General features: G+C 36.2%; 1 protein-coding gene across 2 annotated transcripts in view; it reads left to right on the top strand.

The window, feature by feature from the left end:
* SNX29 (sorting nexin 29) overlaps window positions 1-18,950 on the top strand; it is a 102,277-nt gene that overhangs the window by 64,664 nt on the left and 18,663 nt on the right. For both annotated transcript variants that reach the window (XM_021539833.3, XM_021539834.2), the window contains exon 20: window positions 6,460-6,599. In XM_021539833.3, coding sequence (XP_021395508.2) covers window positions 6,460-6,599 — 140 coding nt within the window. The remainder of the gene's footprint in view (window positions 1-6,459; window positions 6,600-18,950) is intronic.

Genomic DNA, 18,950 nt, shown 5'->3' with positions numbered 1-18,950 from the left:
AATAAAAGTAATACTTCCTTTTTTTGAATTTGAAATTCTACCCACATTTTTCTCTTTCCTTACATATCAATGTGCTTGATTTTACCTCTCTTCTCCTTCCCAAAATGTATTGTTTTATAAATATTGGCAAATTTTAATCTTAGTTACTATATAGCTTTTTGGGTAGTTGGTAGTACTAAAGATATTTGGTGTTAATTTTAAAAAAACAACTAAATATTCAATACTTCAGATCATGTGAAATACTGAAGGCACTTCCTGCATGAAAAATCTGGTTTTCTTCATTGTATCATGTAAAATATTTTTGCATGAAGAAACAATAAATTAATGGCACTTAATATTCCTCATTAATTCTGTTTTATATTTTAGAAAACAGAATCATCCCATCAGAATATATCTGAATAAAATTTTTGTTAAAGAAGAATCTAGAATTTTGCATGAGAGTTAAGTTTTTGTTTCAGTATTGATTTTTTTAAATCTATTGATTTTTTTTTTCATTGCTGTAAGTTTATCGTATATAGAAGCTTGTACATTGTAAGCAGTGTATGTACCATGTTTCTAAAGGATTTTGAGGTGGGTTATTTTGTTGTTATTTTAAATTCAGATTCTGTCTTTATTGGTCTTCAGGGCATTTTCAACCAGATTAAAGAATGAAATTAGGAAAGAAAACTGCAGTGTTGGAGAGAAGCACTGAACTGAGACACATTTTAACTAATATTGTTGATAGTTATTACTGTAATACAGGCTAGTGAAGAAATGGATCTCAATTTCATGAACTGTTGTGTTGTAGTTTGCAGAATCTCCAGAATAAAATTACAGGGTAGACTGCTAATACTTTATCTGAGGAGAAAACAGAAATAGTGTTTCCCTATTCAATAGCTGAACAAGAGATGAGCCCTAGGGGTCTTGTTGCAGTTCTTTTTTGATGCATTTTAATTAACAGTTGATTCCTGACCAGTTGACAAATTAACACACGGTTGGCACATGTCTTTAAATAACAAAATATTTAGATGACACTGGATTTTATTAGCATCATATTACTGAGTTCTTTTTCTAACAGTGGCATTAACACAACACTAAAAAGAGATCAGTTTTAGATTTATTCTCAAACTTTCTTTTTCTGTTGGCATATTTACTGATTAAAATGCTGCTTTGAATAAATTGGTGCTTGACTGAGGGCATTGCAGGACTGTAGCTCACACTCAGTCTGCCACTGGCTGTGTTTGCAGCAATGCCTTTTTCAAACTACTTTATCTAAAAGTACTTTTCTGGTACTGTTGAAATGAACCCAGAGCTGGAGATGGAAATGCATCAGCTATTTTAGTAGAGAAACACAGAGTAATAATTACAATTATGTAGTAAATCTCTGTTTAAAGGAAAATAGATTTCTTTTCAAAACTGACAGTTCCTTGATTTCTTCTTTGTATCTCATCCTCTTAAATTGCTGTTTGTTCCACTGAACAGTAAATGGACAAAAAAATCTCACACTGGGATGGGGAAAATGACAATTTCATGTATTGTATCCCCTTGTTATGTTGTGTAACGCTGGCCTGGTTCTGCCATACAGAATCTGGCAATACAACTAAGATGGAAATTTTAAGCTTATATTGTTTCAATAATTTTGAGATGATTTTTGTGTAATCTGGTATATGTAGGATTGGAAACTGTACCTTCCTAAAAGCTTTATGATGCAATAGTTACTTAAGGACAGATGTACAGAAGTTATATTTTACTGTGACCTGTGCAAAGGTGTCAGCCTGTAAAGTGAGTATTTGCTATATAACTTAATTACAAACTTGTGAAAACGACTCGGCAATTGAATACTTAATTAGCTCCCATCTCAGCTTCTGATTACCATCTTCATTTTGAGGTTAGCATTTGGTGCCTCATAAATAGATAAAAACTGATATGTTAAGTTGGTTGCCTAAGATGGTGGAAAATATTAGGCTACATTAGAACAGCCTGAGTTTATTTCTTCATTTGCAGGTTCAACTTTGAATAGCACTATTGTCAGGTTAATTTAGGATGGAATGCATTGTGTGGTGTCAGAGGTTGATTAAAGTCCTAGAGCTGTATTTCCTTTTATTTCATATTTCCTTTTATCTTAATTGAGTTGGATTGAGCCCTCAGCTGTTTTGTTGTTTGGTTTTGTTTGGGTTCTCTTTTCCCCAGTGCTAGCAGCAAGAGGTTGGTTAAATGCTAAGTTATGGTTAGAACCTCAGGAGCAGTGAATTTCACCAAGCCCAGAATCTAAAAAGTGTTTTATCTGTCCCTAAATCATGGCAGGTAACCATGGCAATCATAGCATTTCCAAAAGCTCCTGGAAAATATTTGAAACATCTTAAGTGAGCTGTCCCATTAATAATGAAGAATACCAGTGTTTCACCATCTGTTCCATACTAGCAGTGTGTATAAAAGACCAGCAGTTGTGTGAAACAATTTAAACTGCAAGTGGGAATGAACTTGGCTTGTAATGGAAAAACTGCTGAAGAACATGACATAAAATATGGTACATCAAGACTCTGCTTCTTAGTTTTACACTTTGACGTAATCTTCTAATAAATGTTGAGAGTCTCTAACTTTTCCATTATCTATTATAATTTTAGAGATTTGTAATTTGATACTAGCATTTTGCTATGGGCAGAAGAAACATGGCAAATTATTAGTCAAAAAGAATCTCATGCAACATTTTGGGAAACACGAGTTTCAGATTAAAAATATTTTACCAGATGTGTTTTGATGCTTCTGTAATCTGAAAGAGTTTTTTGCTTGTTAGCTGAAATTTTGTGGTCTCTTAATCAAAACTGTGTGCTCTTGAACTGTGGGGTAGTAAATTACTTTCACTGTAGTTAGTACAGAAACAGTAGCAGTTATATTTTTTAGAAAATATGCCTAAAAAACTTCAGTGAAAAAGTGGGTATTTATTTAAGTACTGTTACTTTATCTTTCTGTGTATATATTTGTTTCCCTAGAAATGAAACTATGAAATATAACCTTTAATAATGTGAAAATACAAAGGGTTTTTGCAAAGTGTATATATTTGTAATTTTAACAAAATGACTTTGTCCTCAATGTACATTCATATCAAGTGTATGTAAATGTGTATGTTGAACCTTAGGGGAAGATCTTTGCTGTTTTCTGTGTGAGTACATATGCAAATGTAGACTTGTATCAACTCATACAATCACCAAAGACACGTACTAAAAGTAGGGGGTGGGTGTCACTGATACAAACCTAAGGCAAAAAATTTCCCTGTATTTTTTGCTTGTAAATAGAAGTAGGTGTTTGTTTACAAGCTGGAATGTAAAGTGCTACCTAGATTTCTGCTGTGGATAATTTGGCCCAATGAAAAGAAGGTTATAGGTACATTTTTTATAATTTAAGACTAAAAAATTGGCCAGGCTTTGAGCCAGTTGTATTTTTCTGTTACCAGTTGTTCTGTTTACTATATTGTGACAAAAACTCTTTATTACTGCAACAGCTTGGCAGTAACAACTCTGTGCTGAAATCACTGCTCTAAGTAGCTGACCTGCTGTTGCAAAATGCACGTTTAATGATAAAGTGCGGACCTGGAGCTGAATCATTTTGACCTTGGTTTACATTACTTCTGGTGAGGACAGCGAGCCTTAGTACATGGTACAGAATTTCATGGTAGATTGCCTGGTATTTGTTTTACAGATCAAATTCATGTCAGAGTAAAAGAACATTTTTAACTGTTTTCAGGCTGGGTTTTTATTTTATTTGCCTTTTTCTTGGATAAATGTCAGAAAAATAGCCATATTTTTCTGTAAATGTGTAATTTACAGCTGTAATTTGTTTAGCTGTAAACAGCAAAAAGTGCCTTATGCAGTACAGAGGTAATAGTAAAGGAGTGCAACTTCTGCTTAAGAAAAAACTTAAACATAATTGAAATTATTTCACTGAAAATACTGTTGTCAAAGATTTGTGGCCAAAAAACTTCAGAACTGAAAATGTTGCTGAATGTGGTATTTAACAATGGAGGTTTTGTTGTGAAAGCAATACTGCCAGACATGATGGCAGTGGAGTGAGCAAGTGCAGTGAGGGTGAGGCAGCTCTAGGGAGGGCTCTGAGCTGCCCTGGGAGAGGCTCATGGAGCAAAGCAGGATTGTGCTGCCCCGTGGCACAGCTTGGGGCAGGAGGGCTCAACCCAAATGGGCTCAGGTGCCAAACATCCCCTCTGCTCATGTGCTTAAAGCTTCCAGAAGGAAAGCTCTTCCACAAACCTTTTCTTCTTCCCAGACGTCTCCCATGAGTCCCTGTCTTCTCTTCATCCCCATGTGGCTGGTGGCAGCAAAGTGTCCCTCCCATGGGTGATGTGGTGCTTTAAATCCTCCGAGACGAGAGAGGGGAACACAAGGGGAACACAGAGAATCCAGTGGGAGCAAAAACCTTAAGGAAAAGAAAAAAATTAGTAACATAAGTGCTATTCATTGCTAATTGTTTAACTAGCATTGAACAGCATGTTAATTTATTATTATAGTTCCATTTTATGGTAACATTATGTGTCATCATGAATTAAAATGTTTGCTTTAATGTTCCAACAGCTTGTGTAGGCTTCAGTTCCACACATTGTCCTCCTGCAGCAGGGCAGGGGGCAAGCTCTGCTCTGCTCTGTGCCAGCAGCAGCTGCTCTCAGCTCAGGAACTGGGTAGGTGACCCTGCAGAGGGGCTTGGGGAGAGCTCCACCACTGCAGCTTTGCTGGTTTAATAAAGGATGAGTTTCAAATCACTTGCAACACAACTGGTGTGTATGTTGCTGAAAAAATGTGGCTAATAAAAATGAAATAGAAAAGTATATAATATGTAGGGGTTTTTTTTGTTTGTTTGTTTTCACTTAAATCTCCATTGAATTAATTTATTTGGTTCATGAATACATTAATTAATTTTTGCATTATATTACTACGCTGAGTAAAATGTATTAATGGAGAACTGAGATGTTGAAACAGGACTGGTCATCTGTGTAAGTTCCTATGTAGAAAACAAAAACAAAATGAATCTGTATATATTTTGAAATTTTATGAATGTAAGCACTGCTTACGATTTGAAGTCTGTAAGTATGGATGTCTTTAGCAATTTCTTACGTCTTACTCTATTATGTCCCTACAATTATGTCTGATTTGTTATTCCTAAAAATATGTCTGTTCCTGGTAACTTCTAATGAGAGAGAAGAACAGAACAAAATGTCAGTGAAGGTTCTAGGAATGCTACAGCAAATTCCTCCTGAACTTGAAGGAGGATCCTTGCTTGGTGTTGTTGTGTTCTATCTAGGGAAGCAATAACCTTCAGATTTGCATCCCCTGCATGGCAGCATGGGCTGAACCTTTTCTATACAATGAATTTATTCAGTGTTGTCAAATGTATTTATGGTGTTTTGTTGGTGACTTGATTTTGTTTCTCACCCCCCCCCCTCCAAGAACAAAGAATTCATTTCAATGCCTTTTCTTACAGACATAAATAATACAGGTTGGGTAGACACATCTTTTAGATAATGGTTGTTTTTGAGAGCTGTAGCTGTCTAATAATAGGTTTGGCTTTGTGCCTGAAGAACATAGTGTGACATTTAAACCAGGTGAGCTGTGCCAGCCCGCCCGAGACAGAACGCTCTGGCTGGAGCATAAAGCATCCAGCACCTGATGTCACTGTAAACCTGTTAGAGCTCCCTGCTCCTGGGAAACGTGTCATCTTTAGATTATAGTCCACTGTAATTGTCATCCCTCACAGGGAAAAGGTTTCAACCACATGGAAATTATGGGATGCATGGCATCTTGCTGGTTGTGATAAACTTTTAACTTCTCGGTTCATCAGCAGAATGTGGAGTTTATGGAACTAGTCTATTTTTTTGGGCCAACATAGTATAAAATCCTGGATCTGAAATACTACAGAAACTTCAGTAAAACATTTTAATGAGAGTTGTGATATAATATTGAAAAAAGAACATAATCACAAAATAAGAATTTAATAACATAAAAATGCTGGACAGATAATTATCCATTCTGGAGTTTGTGTACCCAACATCTGAAAAGTATGACTTGGGGAGACATTGTGGGAGTAAATCAGCATTTCCTCCTGCAAGACTGGTAATTCTGGATCTCAAAAAATTGCATAAATTGTTATGCCACAGCCTCTGCACTGCTGTTCTGCTCTGCGTCTCTAAGATTGCAGTGGTTTATGGTCCAGAGAAGACAGATTCTGCCAGAGAGAGGATCTGACATCCTGTCAGTGGATGTTTTTGTGAAACCATTTTTATTAGGATTCATGATTTTCCTTTATCTCTAAGGACAGAGTCAAGGGGTTTTTGTATATTGCCAACATATTTATATAGCCATAATCACAGAGATCATCAAAAGATTGATTTTTATGCTTACCAGGACTTTTAGTTACATGATGAAGTTGAGAAACATGTTCTTTGTGCCATTTATATTTTTTCCTCTCTATTTTTAGGATGCAAAGTTTGTGGAAGAGCGACGCAAGCAGCTACAAAATTACCTAAGGAATGTAATGAACAAAATTATTCAAACTGTGCCAGAATTCACAGCCAATCCCAAAAAAGAGACACTTATTCAGTTGATGCCCTTTTTTCTGTAAGTATCTGTCAAGTACTCAAGAAAATATTAAGGTTTTTTTATCACAGATTAATTTTAAGAAAATGCCATCATCTCCAAAATCTTTAAATCGGTGCTTTTTTAAAAATAGAAGGCTCCTGTTCATATTGCAGGTGCTTTTGTTATATTTAAACATCTGTATGCTATATAAAGTATATTTTTGTTTATTTAAATGGTGATTTTTAATGAAAATCTTTCATTCATTAAAGCTTTCAGAAATACTTAAGTGACTTTAGAATCTGCATCCATACATGCTCTTCAAACATTAAGTATTTTCAATTTATTTTATTGGGTCTTTTGTAGTTTTGTTTTGTTTTTGCTTGTGTGGGCTTTGTATTATTTTTTAATTTCTGTTTTGGGAGATGGTGGTAGAACCCTATTAGGGTCCTTACTGACCAAATAAAAAAGTCAAGCTGTTGAACTCTTTAGCTGAATTTTGCAGTCCACTGATGCACATTTTGATTTCATTAATGTTAAAGTTGAGTATGTCCAGAAATAACTTCACAGTTGTCTATTAAGTATCTCAAACCCTTTGATATCCCATCACACAAGGAGTATAATCTGGTAAGACAGTCCCTTTTCCCTTTAAACTTATTTCTTCGTGTATTTGTAAATATTTAAAGCTATTTAGGAAAAAATACTAATGAAGGTTTGTTTTTGAAAGTCGTGTTCTTTTGCTAGTAATTTTTCAGTGTAATGGTTTTTCAGTCCTACACCTGTACAAATTATGTATAGGTTGAGCACTCATTTGCAGTAAGTCCTCATGTGAATTTGCTGTCCACGAGCCTCTGCACAGGGATTGTACATCCATGCCTGTGAATCCATGGGTGGATTCATTTGCAGCTTCAAGACCAATTTCAATTGAATATGTTTCATCGCAGCACACATATTTAGTTGTATTATTGCCTGGTCTTTTGCAGAGTGTGTCAGATTTTCAAGTTGAAATTGCATTTCAAGAAAGCTCTATTTATTAGAAAATGTAATAGATGAGTGGAAGAATGCCAAGATATATTCCATAGCATTCATGAGTTTCCAATTTTTCTGTGGATTTGAAATCAATTTGATGAGACAACTTGCTGATGGTGTTATAAATGGTGAAGTGATCTTTGTGGGGAAAACTTCTTAAAAGAGTTGCCTTTTGCTTCCTAAGAACTTATTGTCTAGAATTTGACTGATGGCTGGAAAGATGGAAATGGTTTAAAGTTCCAGTTGAGGGACCCATGTGTAACTTTTTGTTGAGTGATTTTGAAGAAGTTTCCTTTACATTGTACTTAGTTTTGGTTTTTAAAGAAGCGGGGGGGCAAATACAAAATACATTTGCAATTGTAAAATGTAATTGTAAATGGTATTATATGCCTTCTCCTGTGAATTTTTAAAAAAATCTTAATACATTATTGTTACAGAAGTAATTTATTACACTATCTTTTGGTTCTGAGAAATAACATTTCAAGAATAGTATATTTATAGTCTCCTTGCCACTTATATCTAAAACAGGAAAAGAGAAAAAGTGTCCTCTAACTCCTCAGGCCTAAATAATTGCTTTCTGATACTTAGTCTTATCTCTTTTCTAAGTGTGTAAGTAGAATTTAGATCTCATGTTTCTGTATATTAAAAGAAGTGCCAGGTATGGGCACAGGACAAGATGAAAATCACAATCCATGTAATGGGTTCTGCCACTGCTGCACAAGTCTGAGTGAACACCATTTCCCTGTTATAAAACCCTCCAGCTCTATTTCTTCTAATAAATGTAATGTAGGGAGAGAGTCAATCAATTTCACAGAAAGAGCAGAGTTTTATTGAGAAGGAAGCACGTTTAAGTCCCGGTATTCTAGGGGTACAATTTAGTTAGTGAAGCATTGTGATACAAAATAGTGCAGTTATCTCTAAGGAGAGGGAATTGCTGAAGGAAATTGGCCAGCACCATTTATCACCCATTCCTAAACACCTCTGTGATGCACTGCACTGGTGCTAATCCTGGTGTGGGTGTTCCACAGGTGGCAAAACAACTTTATTTTTAGAGTTAAAAAAAATTTATCAATTTCATAATTCTTAACACATTGCATGAGACAATGGGCTGGAATGATCTGTGATATCTGGACATTATGGCAGAGATTCTGTTCCTACATGTATCTGTGAATTATTTCCTGAGAACTTTTTGTTATATACCAAATGTATCAGCATTCTCTCTTGGCTAGAGTAGATAGTTCACTCTGGGAATACTAGTGGGATTCTGGAAAAATTCAGCTGTTGAGCAAAATAACTACATTCCTCATCTAAAGCAGCAGACAAAATAGCTTTTTAATGCATTTTACTACTGAGATATCAGACTCTTCTGCAGCTACAGCAGCAGCATCAAATTAATAAAAAGAACTTTTCTAAAATGTGCTCCTTCTATCAGTGTCTGCAAGTACCATCATTTCTAGGCTATTTGAACTCTCTATGGCCTTTATTATCTGAGAGTCTTGACCTGGCACAGCTGGGGGTTTAAAAAGCATCTGAAAGAAAATGCATTTCAGTTCCCCTTCAGATTGACAACTTTTCCAGTATTATCCTTCTGTAATGGATTTTGAGCTTCATCAACAGGAGACCTGAAATATCTTGGAGTCTATGAATTGATTATTACTTTAATCAGTTGTAATCTTTGTACTGTAGTTCTAATTCTTCTGTTCTGTTAGGTTTAATAATATTTTACTATACAACACTGTAAATACATACAGAAATTCTGATATATTTAATTTTTCCTCTGTAGCACAAATATATGTATGGTTGCTTCATCTTTATCAATGAAGGAGTAATTACGAAACACTGAGGTATTAGTCCTAGACTGTGCTGTAGACAGTAGTGGTACCTCACTACCTCAGTCTGGGAAAAAAAATTACAGTCTTGATATGCATAAAAAAAAACCTCAAGAGCATTAGATCTGTCTGTTAGGAAGCAATGAAATATTAACAAAAAAAAATGATTTGGTCTTAGACGTTTTTTTTCTCAATATTATGTGACCAGGCTTCAGTGTGCAAATGAAAAATCCCATAAAGGTTATGTCTGATTAGGCATCCTATAGATAGAAATTACAGGGTCAGTTTTAATTTATCACTTCCAAGGCCTGATTGTGGTCTTAAAATATGATTATGGTGAGAAGAATATAAGATTAATATCTCTAAGACTGCATCCACTGTTAATGAATATTGCCTAAAATTTTTATTGTTTGTTGATTTGGGAGTTCCTCCCTTTCGAGTGCAGTGGTTCCATACAACCAGGCACAGATCTGACAAGGAAAAACATTCAAACTAATCTGTGTGAAATAGTCTGGCACTCTTACAGAGGAAAGAATTGCTCTTACTTTGAAACTCAGCTAACAGTTTACAGGACAATAATGTGAATGAGTTTGCTACATTTCTTCCCATCATGGTGTCAGATGCTTGTGGTGACTTGTGGAAGTGTTTCTTGTTCTGAATCCTTGTGCTTTGAGCTGTCATTGATGTATTTTTTCTTTTGTCAGTCTCTACCACTTGTAATCTCAGTTTGTATCTTTTTCAGTTTTGATACTGCATTAGCTCAGTCACAGGATTGGTCAGAATTTCCCTTATAGTCCACTTTCATGTCTTAATGTAAAAAATAGATTCTAACTCTACTAATTTGTCTGTTTACATGCTGAATAAAAAATTCTTTGCAGTAATAAAATTGACATCAATAGATAAATTTTCAGTCCATGTGGAGCAGAACCTAAATCAAGAATTGCCACTGTTGAATTAGATTGCTACATGTGCTAGCTGGTGAAGGCCTTTCTGCTAATACTTACTAAAATGCACATTTATTTGCACTTATGATTGGTTCATTATGGATAAACAAAGCTGAGTATAACAAGTACAGTTGTGTTTCAATCACTTTTTTTATCAATATGAAAAATGATCACACATACCGAGCTCTTTGTAAATATATATAAAACCAGGTAGGATCATTGGCAATAAGAATCACAATTCTTTGGACCATATAATTGAGTCTTTCAATATAAATCTTTACATAGATGGTATTATTTCAAGTATGTAAGAAGCTAAAAGCTTTAAAAAGTTGGGAGGAAGAATTCTAAAGTTCTGTGATGGTCCAATTTTCTATCTCTCTGGTTTTTGTATCATTTGTCCTCATTTTTTAAAAGAGATTTTCTTTCCAATGTCCTCATAATGGGCACAAACTGAAATGCAGGGAAAATAATAAAACCCCCTTTTTTTCCCAGTGTGAGGAAGATGGAACCCTCCAGCAGTTTGCCCAGAGGTTGGTGACTTTCTGTGCTTGGATTTGACAGGACTCAGGCCAGGGCTGTGTCCCCCCACCAATCCCTGTGTGAATTGGCTCAGTGCTAAGTACTTTTTTATCTCATATTGCAGGCCACAGGTACATGCTACACTGTTTTCTAAATAACAATTTTATGTTCTGCTGAGCTGCAAAGCTGCACATTTATTCCCTTGTGGGAGCTGCTCAAACAGATGCTTTAACAAAAGCAGAGAATCTGCTCAGTAAATCATCAGCAGGTTCTGTTGTCTGCAGGACGTATTTGAACACCAAAGGAGTCATCAGTTCTTTGTAATGATTAGAGGACTGTAATATTAAAAAAATATGTTGTCTCCATCTCCCCTGGGTGACATTACTAGGGGCATGTTTCATAGCAGAAATTGTGTTCTTAGGTGTTTTGTGTCAGTTGTCTTAGAGTCACCAAGTTAAATCGTAGTAAAAAAATTACTATTTCTACCTCTTTCTCATTTTATAAAATGCTTGCATTCTCTTGGAAGGTAGAGTTATGAGAAATGTGATGGAAAGAGACTGATAGGCAAATTTCTGTGCCAGCCAATCAGCAACTCAAAAAAGAATGTCATCTTGGGAATACTCCTCTTGGATTTATTTAGCACTAAACAGTGTTTAAAGCCAAGTATCTGCTTTTGGTCTTGCAGACAATCAAGTTAAAATATTGTGGAAGAATAGATGTTTGCTCTGAAAGAATTGAAGAATTTTGGTTTGGTTTATATTTGGCAGTTTTCTCATCTCTATTTCAGTTGCACCTGTCAGTGTGTCATTGAGAACATTTAAATGTGTATATTAGAGGTATTATGAGAGGTAAAAAGAACATTAACTTCTCTACAATACCATTGCAAGTATTAAAATGTTGCTGCCAAGTAGAAATGAAATAAATCATTTAGGAAAGTTACTGTGTGGCACCTGTGGATGTTGTATTTCTGGGTTAATTCTCAAGAAATTGACAATTGGCCCTTTCAAAGTTAGTTTTGAGATACTTTAGAGGAATAAAAAGATTTGGTCAGACTCAAAATTAACTACAGATTAGTGCAACAATTATATTTCATTCAATAAGTTCATCCCCACAAGGGATAGGTTATGTACTGCAGATGTGGGCACAGTTTTAATGTAAAGAATGAACCTAAACCTTTTCACAGAAACATGAATATTAGTTAAAATAAGATTTTTGAATACACACACGTGAATATATTTGCATATGAAGGTAGAGGTGTGACTGTTGTGCTGTTATTGCACCTTCAGGTAAACAATAAGATGAAAAGCAAACAAGCAATCTTTGAAATGCTGTAAAAACAATCTTGAAGCAAAGTAAGGCAGTTTTAAATACAATTTTGAACCGCTTGACTTCTCAAAAACTGAGTTGGTGATGGCACGACCCTTGTTAAAGCTATCAGGGTGCATATCTGTGGAATGAGAGGCAGCACTTGGCTGCAGCATCCTCCGGGGCTGTGGCTGGGGTGGTGCTGGGCTGCAGCCCGGGGGGCAGCCTGTGCTGCCAGCTGGGCACTGCATGGCCCCAGTGCCTCCTCAGCACGCCCCAGCTCTGCTGGGTGACAGCACCGAGCTCTCTGATAGAATACAGGAGGCACTCTGGAATAAAATTTACATGAGCAAACTGGAAATAGCATTTGCTTAAATATGGGGCTTTTAATTACTAAAGCACCTTCTGATGCCTGAAACATGCTAATGAAACTAATTTATTGCTATGTTAATTGATTGATCTAATGTAGAGACATTACACAATATTTATCTTTCAGTTGAACTGTGTTGCCAAGCACTGATGATTGTTGAAGTAAAAATATCTTAGATATCTAAAGTTTGATTATCATGTTCAGATAATGCAGGAAGTTTCAGTGCAAAAATGTGATATTCTTTTGTGGAATTTTTGTTGATGGTAGAATTAAAATACTTGAATTTGAGTGGATTGTTTTTAACAAACATAGAGTTGTCTCACTGTTATTCTTGGGTTCTGCATTCCTCACTTTGTAACTGACAGTTTTGGTTTTAGTCTTTCATAACCTATGATGCTTGACATCAGACTTAAAAAAAGCATCATGCATGTTTTGATCTAAGTGAAATGTGAAGAAGTAGGGCAAAAATTGTTTGGTCAAAGTATATGAAAATTCAAGCTTTCATGTCTTTCCCTTCTGCAAGAATTGCCTGTTGTGTTCTATGTTTTTGCACATGCTGAAGGTGTGTATTGCATGGCATTCTTCAAATGTCTTCAATTTTTCCTTTCCCTGCTCTGAGTAGTTGAAAGGAAAAAGAGGAGAGAAAAAAATACATCAGGAGGAATAGAAAGAGTGATAAAGTGGGCAAGAAAATGCAGGAAGAAAGAGAAATGGGATGCTTGATGTTAAAAACAAGAGGGGCTGAATATAGTAGGGACCTATGGATAAACACTGGTACTTTAGGCTTACTAGAAGCATTTGGCTTTATACAGCTGGTTTTATCTAAACATATGAGGAGGATATGATTGTAGGCTTTCTTTTTACAATGGATCTACCTGGGCTTTGACAGGCGATTTTTGAAATAAGTAAAGCTTTGTATAGGACATGAACAACTGACACACATTCTATTGATTATTCAAGTCTGTCAGGGAGCATTTACTGCAATGCTGCTGCTGCTTTGCACAGGGTAAAGAGCTGTCCTGCACCCTCTGATTTTGTTCTTGCCAGTGGTTTGTCTTTTTAAATGGTTGAACAGGTTCTAGCACCTCTGACCTGAGCTGGGGAAGGGTAGTTATCATGGCAATAACATTAATAGCAGTCACAGTCTTCAGAGAGTTGCTGCAGATGGAAAGAGATTCCAAATATCCATCAGCACTTAAAATATTTGCCGACTTCAACTTGGTTCTTCTCCTAGTAGTTTTACAGAAGTTAGCAGTCAAGCAACTGCTCACTGGAATTTAAATGACATTTTTTTGATCAGGAAGAATATTTTGCATATTCCCTAATGATTTGCATGAGGCATGTAGAATGACCAACAAGGTATGCCTTTTGTATCAAAATATTGTAATCCTTTACATGTCAGATAAAAATGAAAAAAAGTCAACATTTGGAATATATTAATATATATTTTGGTATATTTAAAACTATTTTTGTAGTTGCTGATTTTCTTCTCAATTGTTAAAGTAAAAAGGACTAGAAAACCTGTTTGGTTTTCTTAGTTCTTTATTTCTCTCAGCTGCATTTCTATAGGTTGTTTCTTTTCCAGCAGGTGGTCTTATTAAATTTGCCAGCAGTGCCCAATGCAAGTAAATTTTATTCAGGTGAGAGAATCTGTTTATGTCTCTAGAAGTTTTCTTCTTTTTGCCCCCAATTTCTTGCTTTCAGTTGCATTTTCTCAGTCTTGGAGTTTTAAGGCAGCACTGAATCAGAAGTGTTTGAGTATTCAGAAGTACAATTGAAAGAACTTAGTCCTGCAGGGATGGGTAATAGTGAAAGTATTACAGAAACACATCCCTCTAAGCTCACCCTAATGGACACCTCATTCTTGCAGTGTTCCAGGACTGAGACACCTCAAGGAAGAGATGTTTGTCATTTTTGTCTTGGTGTGATGCTCAGTTGGGGTGCTATTCAGCAATTCCATAATGCTGAAGGGGTTTACGTAGTTTATTTATTTTCCCACTATTGAGCCTTACCATTAAAAAAAAAAGAACTAACTTCACTTTGAAATAGTGTGACTTAGACCAATTACCATCTCAATAAAGACAGTGAAACTTGCTTTGCTGAGTTAATTGCTATGAATTGTTCAACTGGCTTCACAAATAGGTGTTTATGAGCATATTTCCATCAATTAGATTTTTATCATGCTTTTTTATATTCAGAATGACCTTTACCGTAGTTATGAGAAGAATAATTTAGTGCATACTGTACAGGGATTGAATACTCTCCAGTCACCATTGGAAACATTTGAGGACTTGTGATCTTTACAGTTTCCTTGGAACAAACTTGTGTTTAATGCTGCCTGAGAAAATAATAATTATGTTTAAAATTACTGAAACAAATAATAGAGGGGCTATGCTATGATATTTCTTTTGCATGTGTAGAAATGTACAGGAAATGTTCTCCATTGCATTGGTTGAACAAATGCGACAAAAATAGAAAGCAAGTAGATTGACAGCAACAGTTCTAAAGCACTTTGTGTGTTGCTAACTGGTGTATGTTGGTTTTGTTTATAATCACACAATTTATAAAGCTCTGGAACAAACATAGTATGTTGAAAACAGCTATGGTCAATGCAAGAACAAACTTCAGTGCTTTATAAAAGGAGCTTTTAACTGTGCTGTGCATTTTGTGATGTTTAATTCCATCTGTCTTTTGCAAGGAACTGGCTGGATCAGGATGTTTTTGAATGCTTTTCATTTTTTTTTTCATTGAGCCCATGAATTCTGTTATCATTTTCTAACCCTTTTTCTCCGAGCTAACAACAGGCTTTGTAATGGAAGAGCATTCCCAGGGATGAGTTGTGATTCTCAGCAGCACATCCTTCTTCCTTGCTCCTTTGCTGCTTGCCAACAAACTCAGCAAGTCCTTAGCAAAAGACAGGATTTCTAAACACTGGGGTTTGTGTCTCTAACACACTGAACTTGTGGCAGTGCAAGAAGCTATCAAGATTTTTCTGATAAAAGAACACAGAGCCAGTTAAGTTTTGTGTCATTACAGCAGTGATCCTGTTTCCTTGGTTACAAGTCACATGCACTCCCTTGTTAAAAAGTGAGTTCTTTATACATTCAGGCATTTCTGTACTGAGCAGGTGTTTCTGAAATTGGTAGCAAAAATGGGCTCTGGAGCCAGGAAAGAAGGTTTCACTTTGGAGGTTGGGCACGCCATTCCTGTCAGCATATTTACTGCACACTCATGTCTGACAGGGAGTTGCCAAGGTGAATCAGAAACTGTTTCTAATTAAAGAGAAAAATCCTGCTTCTATTTTGTCCATACCTAACTCATAAACAATGGATCCAATATTTTTAAGACTCCTTATACCATTTTTGGATCTGGAACAAATTTTTGCATCTGGGCTATGAAAAGTAGAATGCTGGAAATCCTAATACAGTTAAGTGTGCAGGACTTCAAAGTCCTGTCCTCATTCGTGATAGCATGCAAGCACTTTACTGGGGATAAGGTATGGAACAATCAGTTTACTTTTTTGCTTTCAGCCATGTGGACAGCCATCTTTAGACCTTTTCTTTGTAGTGTGATGTGGTTGTCCAAGTGAGTAAAAGAATAAAGATGTTCTTGTCAGATGAGCCATATGACAGCTGTACCTGACACTCAAATATAGAATTGCTGCACCTTTCTTGTAAGCAATTTGGTTTCTACCAATATTCTCACTTTATTCCCTTCCAATTATCAACACTGGTTAATATATTTAATTAATGACATACAGGAATAGAATCTAACCCAAGAAGATGTCATTTTCATAACGTGTTAAAGGGCACAACACAGTGTCAAGATGTTAGTCTAAACTAATTTAATAGCAGTGCATAAAACAGGAAAAGCCCAGATTGCAACAGTGCAGTTGTTCACCAGAGTCATTCTTTTAACTGGAGTGACTTGATCATTAGGAACTTCCAAATGAGGTTTTCAGCCTGGAGGAGCCTACTGAAAATACTGGAATTTTCCACAAAATATATTTGGGAAGTTAGAGCAATAGAATAAAAATTTGTCAAATACTGAGTAGGATTTGCTCAGGATTTACTGAGCTTGGGCAGTGTCACACTGTGATTGAGGTCTGGGTGCCTGAAAACCTGAGTGAGTCAAGAGGGACTTGAGGCCTTTTTGTAATAAAGGAAATGTGAAACAAGGGCAAACTGAAACACGAACAGGTGAATTGATTTGAAAGAGATAACATGATGTTGTTAATGCAGGAGGGTACTGGTTTCCATGAGGGGCTGTGGGAATGATGATTTCTGGACAACAGAGGTTTGACTCACCAACATAGAATCAACTTAGCTCAGGAGTTTGTTGAGAGAATAATTGGGCATGAACAGGAGCAAACAATAGCTGGGTTTTAGTGGGTAACAGTGTTGTGTCTGCAAGTGTGAATTATTAGAGAAAGAAAACTGGAGAAAGTAAGGAATAAAAGAATAAATGAGTTGAATAAGAGTAGAGGAGTGCTGTAAAATGTAATAGGAGCAAGAGACTGAATGAGACAGTTTGGATTGATTGAAGAGAATGTACGTTAAAATGAGGTGAAAAAGGGAAAATGGTGGAAAAAAATGTAAAAAAGAGAGCACTTACACAGGATTTATTTTACTTTACTGCATTTTATGCACACATAGAAGAAGCCATTTCATTAGAAGGGTACTGGGATTTTCTTTCATTTTTTTGAAATAGCAATGGTAGCTGAACTAGCAATCAAAGGTGTTCACCATAGGCACAGAAATTTAAACACTGTGGTAGGCAGATATTTTGTCTTCTGAAAACAAGCCTTAAAAATATACATGGGTGATTCTGGTATTTTAGAAGATTCTTACTGTGTATAAAGATGCAGCTCCATGTAGGATCTTGGGTTGAGAAGGTCTGGTGCAGTGAGCATTCTGCAGTCAGTGTTATTCCAGCTACAGAGCAATGTAAGTGCCTGGCAGGAGGAGATCCCTCTGCTTTGGTTATCTGGCCAGCTTGGTGGGCATTCAGTAGACCTGTTTTCTGTGTGCTGGGACAAAACTGCCTCTCATCCTTTAATCCCCAGCTCTGTAAGCTTCCATTATCTCAATTTCATACCCTGAATATATTTTTGTGAAGTGCCTTTAGCATAATTCAGGATGATTTTTTTTTAAGTAGTGGAAACTTGGAAAATGCACAAGCAATCATCTTCTATCTTCAACTTTATTGTCTGCATATATTAAAATCAATTTTTGCTCATGTAAACATTTAGTAGATTCTAAGGTAATTTATATGTTGATCCTCTCCATTCCAGCAGTGTATGTACTCTACTCATCCTGAAACTCTGGAATCTGGATTTCCTCAGTAGGAAACAATTTCTTTGTGCAGTTCTAAAACTCTGCTACAACTGTTCATTGGTATCAGGATAGTGTTAGCAGATATATGAAATTATGAAATGTGCATGTGTGGAGCATACACAAATACTCACAAAATCAAATCCAGATGGCAATTTTAATAACACTTACAATGCAGATATTTGTGATATCACCTGTAGTTCACTGTGCTCATTCTCCAGGCCTAAGGGATGAACTCTGTGGAAGGATATGGGAAGGAGATCCAGGTGCCCTGGAGAGCCAACCCCAAGGGGACAGGGACCCTCCTGGGCAGGGCTGTTCTGGCTCAGAGTGCGTTGGCACCTCGGGCTCGTTGTGCTTTTGCCTTTTAGCTCTGGCTGCTGCTCAGTCTGTGCCAGAGCAGCTCAGCCAGGCCTGCCCAGAGCCCCAGTCTGCCTGGCAGCCCCACTTCCCAGTTTGTCTCCCTGGGGGCTGGATGGGTGCTCTGTTCTGCAGCTCTGTGCTGGGTTAAAGAGCTCTCTGTGCTGTGTTAGTCTCCAAAATCAAAGCCATGGTGTTGTACCTAAATCTTGGGTAAAGCAATGTTTTAGTTCTCATGTGAAATAATGAATCAAGAGTTGCAAAGCATAACCATGAAAAGAGTTAGATACAAACCAATGTCTGTAAACCTGCTCTCCATTACCCTCCTAGTCTGCACTGATTACTGACTACTGTAGAACATTGAGATTGAAATTTTCATGTTTGAGAGAGTTTGGCATTTCTACAAGATCGATAAAAATTTTTCAAGTGGGCATGTAGAACATATTTCTACTTGAATAGCTAAGATATATAACAGAGCATCTTGTTTCTTTGTCCCTTCAAATAATTGTAATTATTAAAGACTCAGATTCTGTTTTGTTTGACAAGTATACATAATTTGTAAAGGAAACTAGCTAGTAAAAGTAAGCTTTTACTATCTTTGCAATTGTCTAGTTATTTCCTTTTACTATGTAAACCAGTTCCTGGCATGATTGTCTGAGTAGAATTCTTTCTAAAAAATTGCTTCAATGATACACCTAATTTAA

Source organism: Lonchura striata, chromosome 16 (assembly GCF_046129695.1).
Source record: "Lonchura striata isolate bLonStr1 chromosome 16, bLonStr1.mat, whole genome shotgun sequence".
NCBI lineage: Eukaryota > Metazoa > Chordata > Aves > Passeriformes > Estrildidae > Lonchura > Lonchura striata.
The sequence above is the reverse complement of the archived record's forward strand: the minus strand, read 5'-3'. Positions and strand labels throughout refer to the sequence as shown.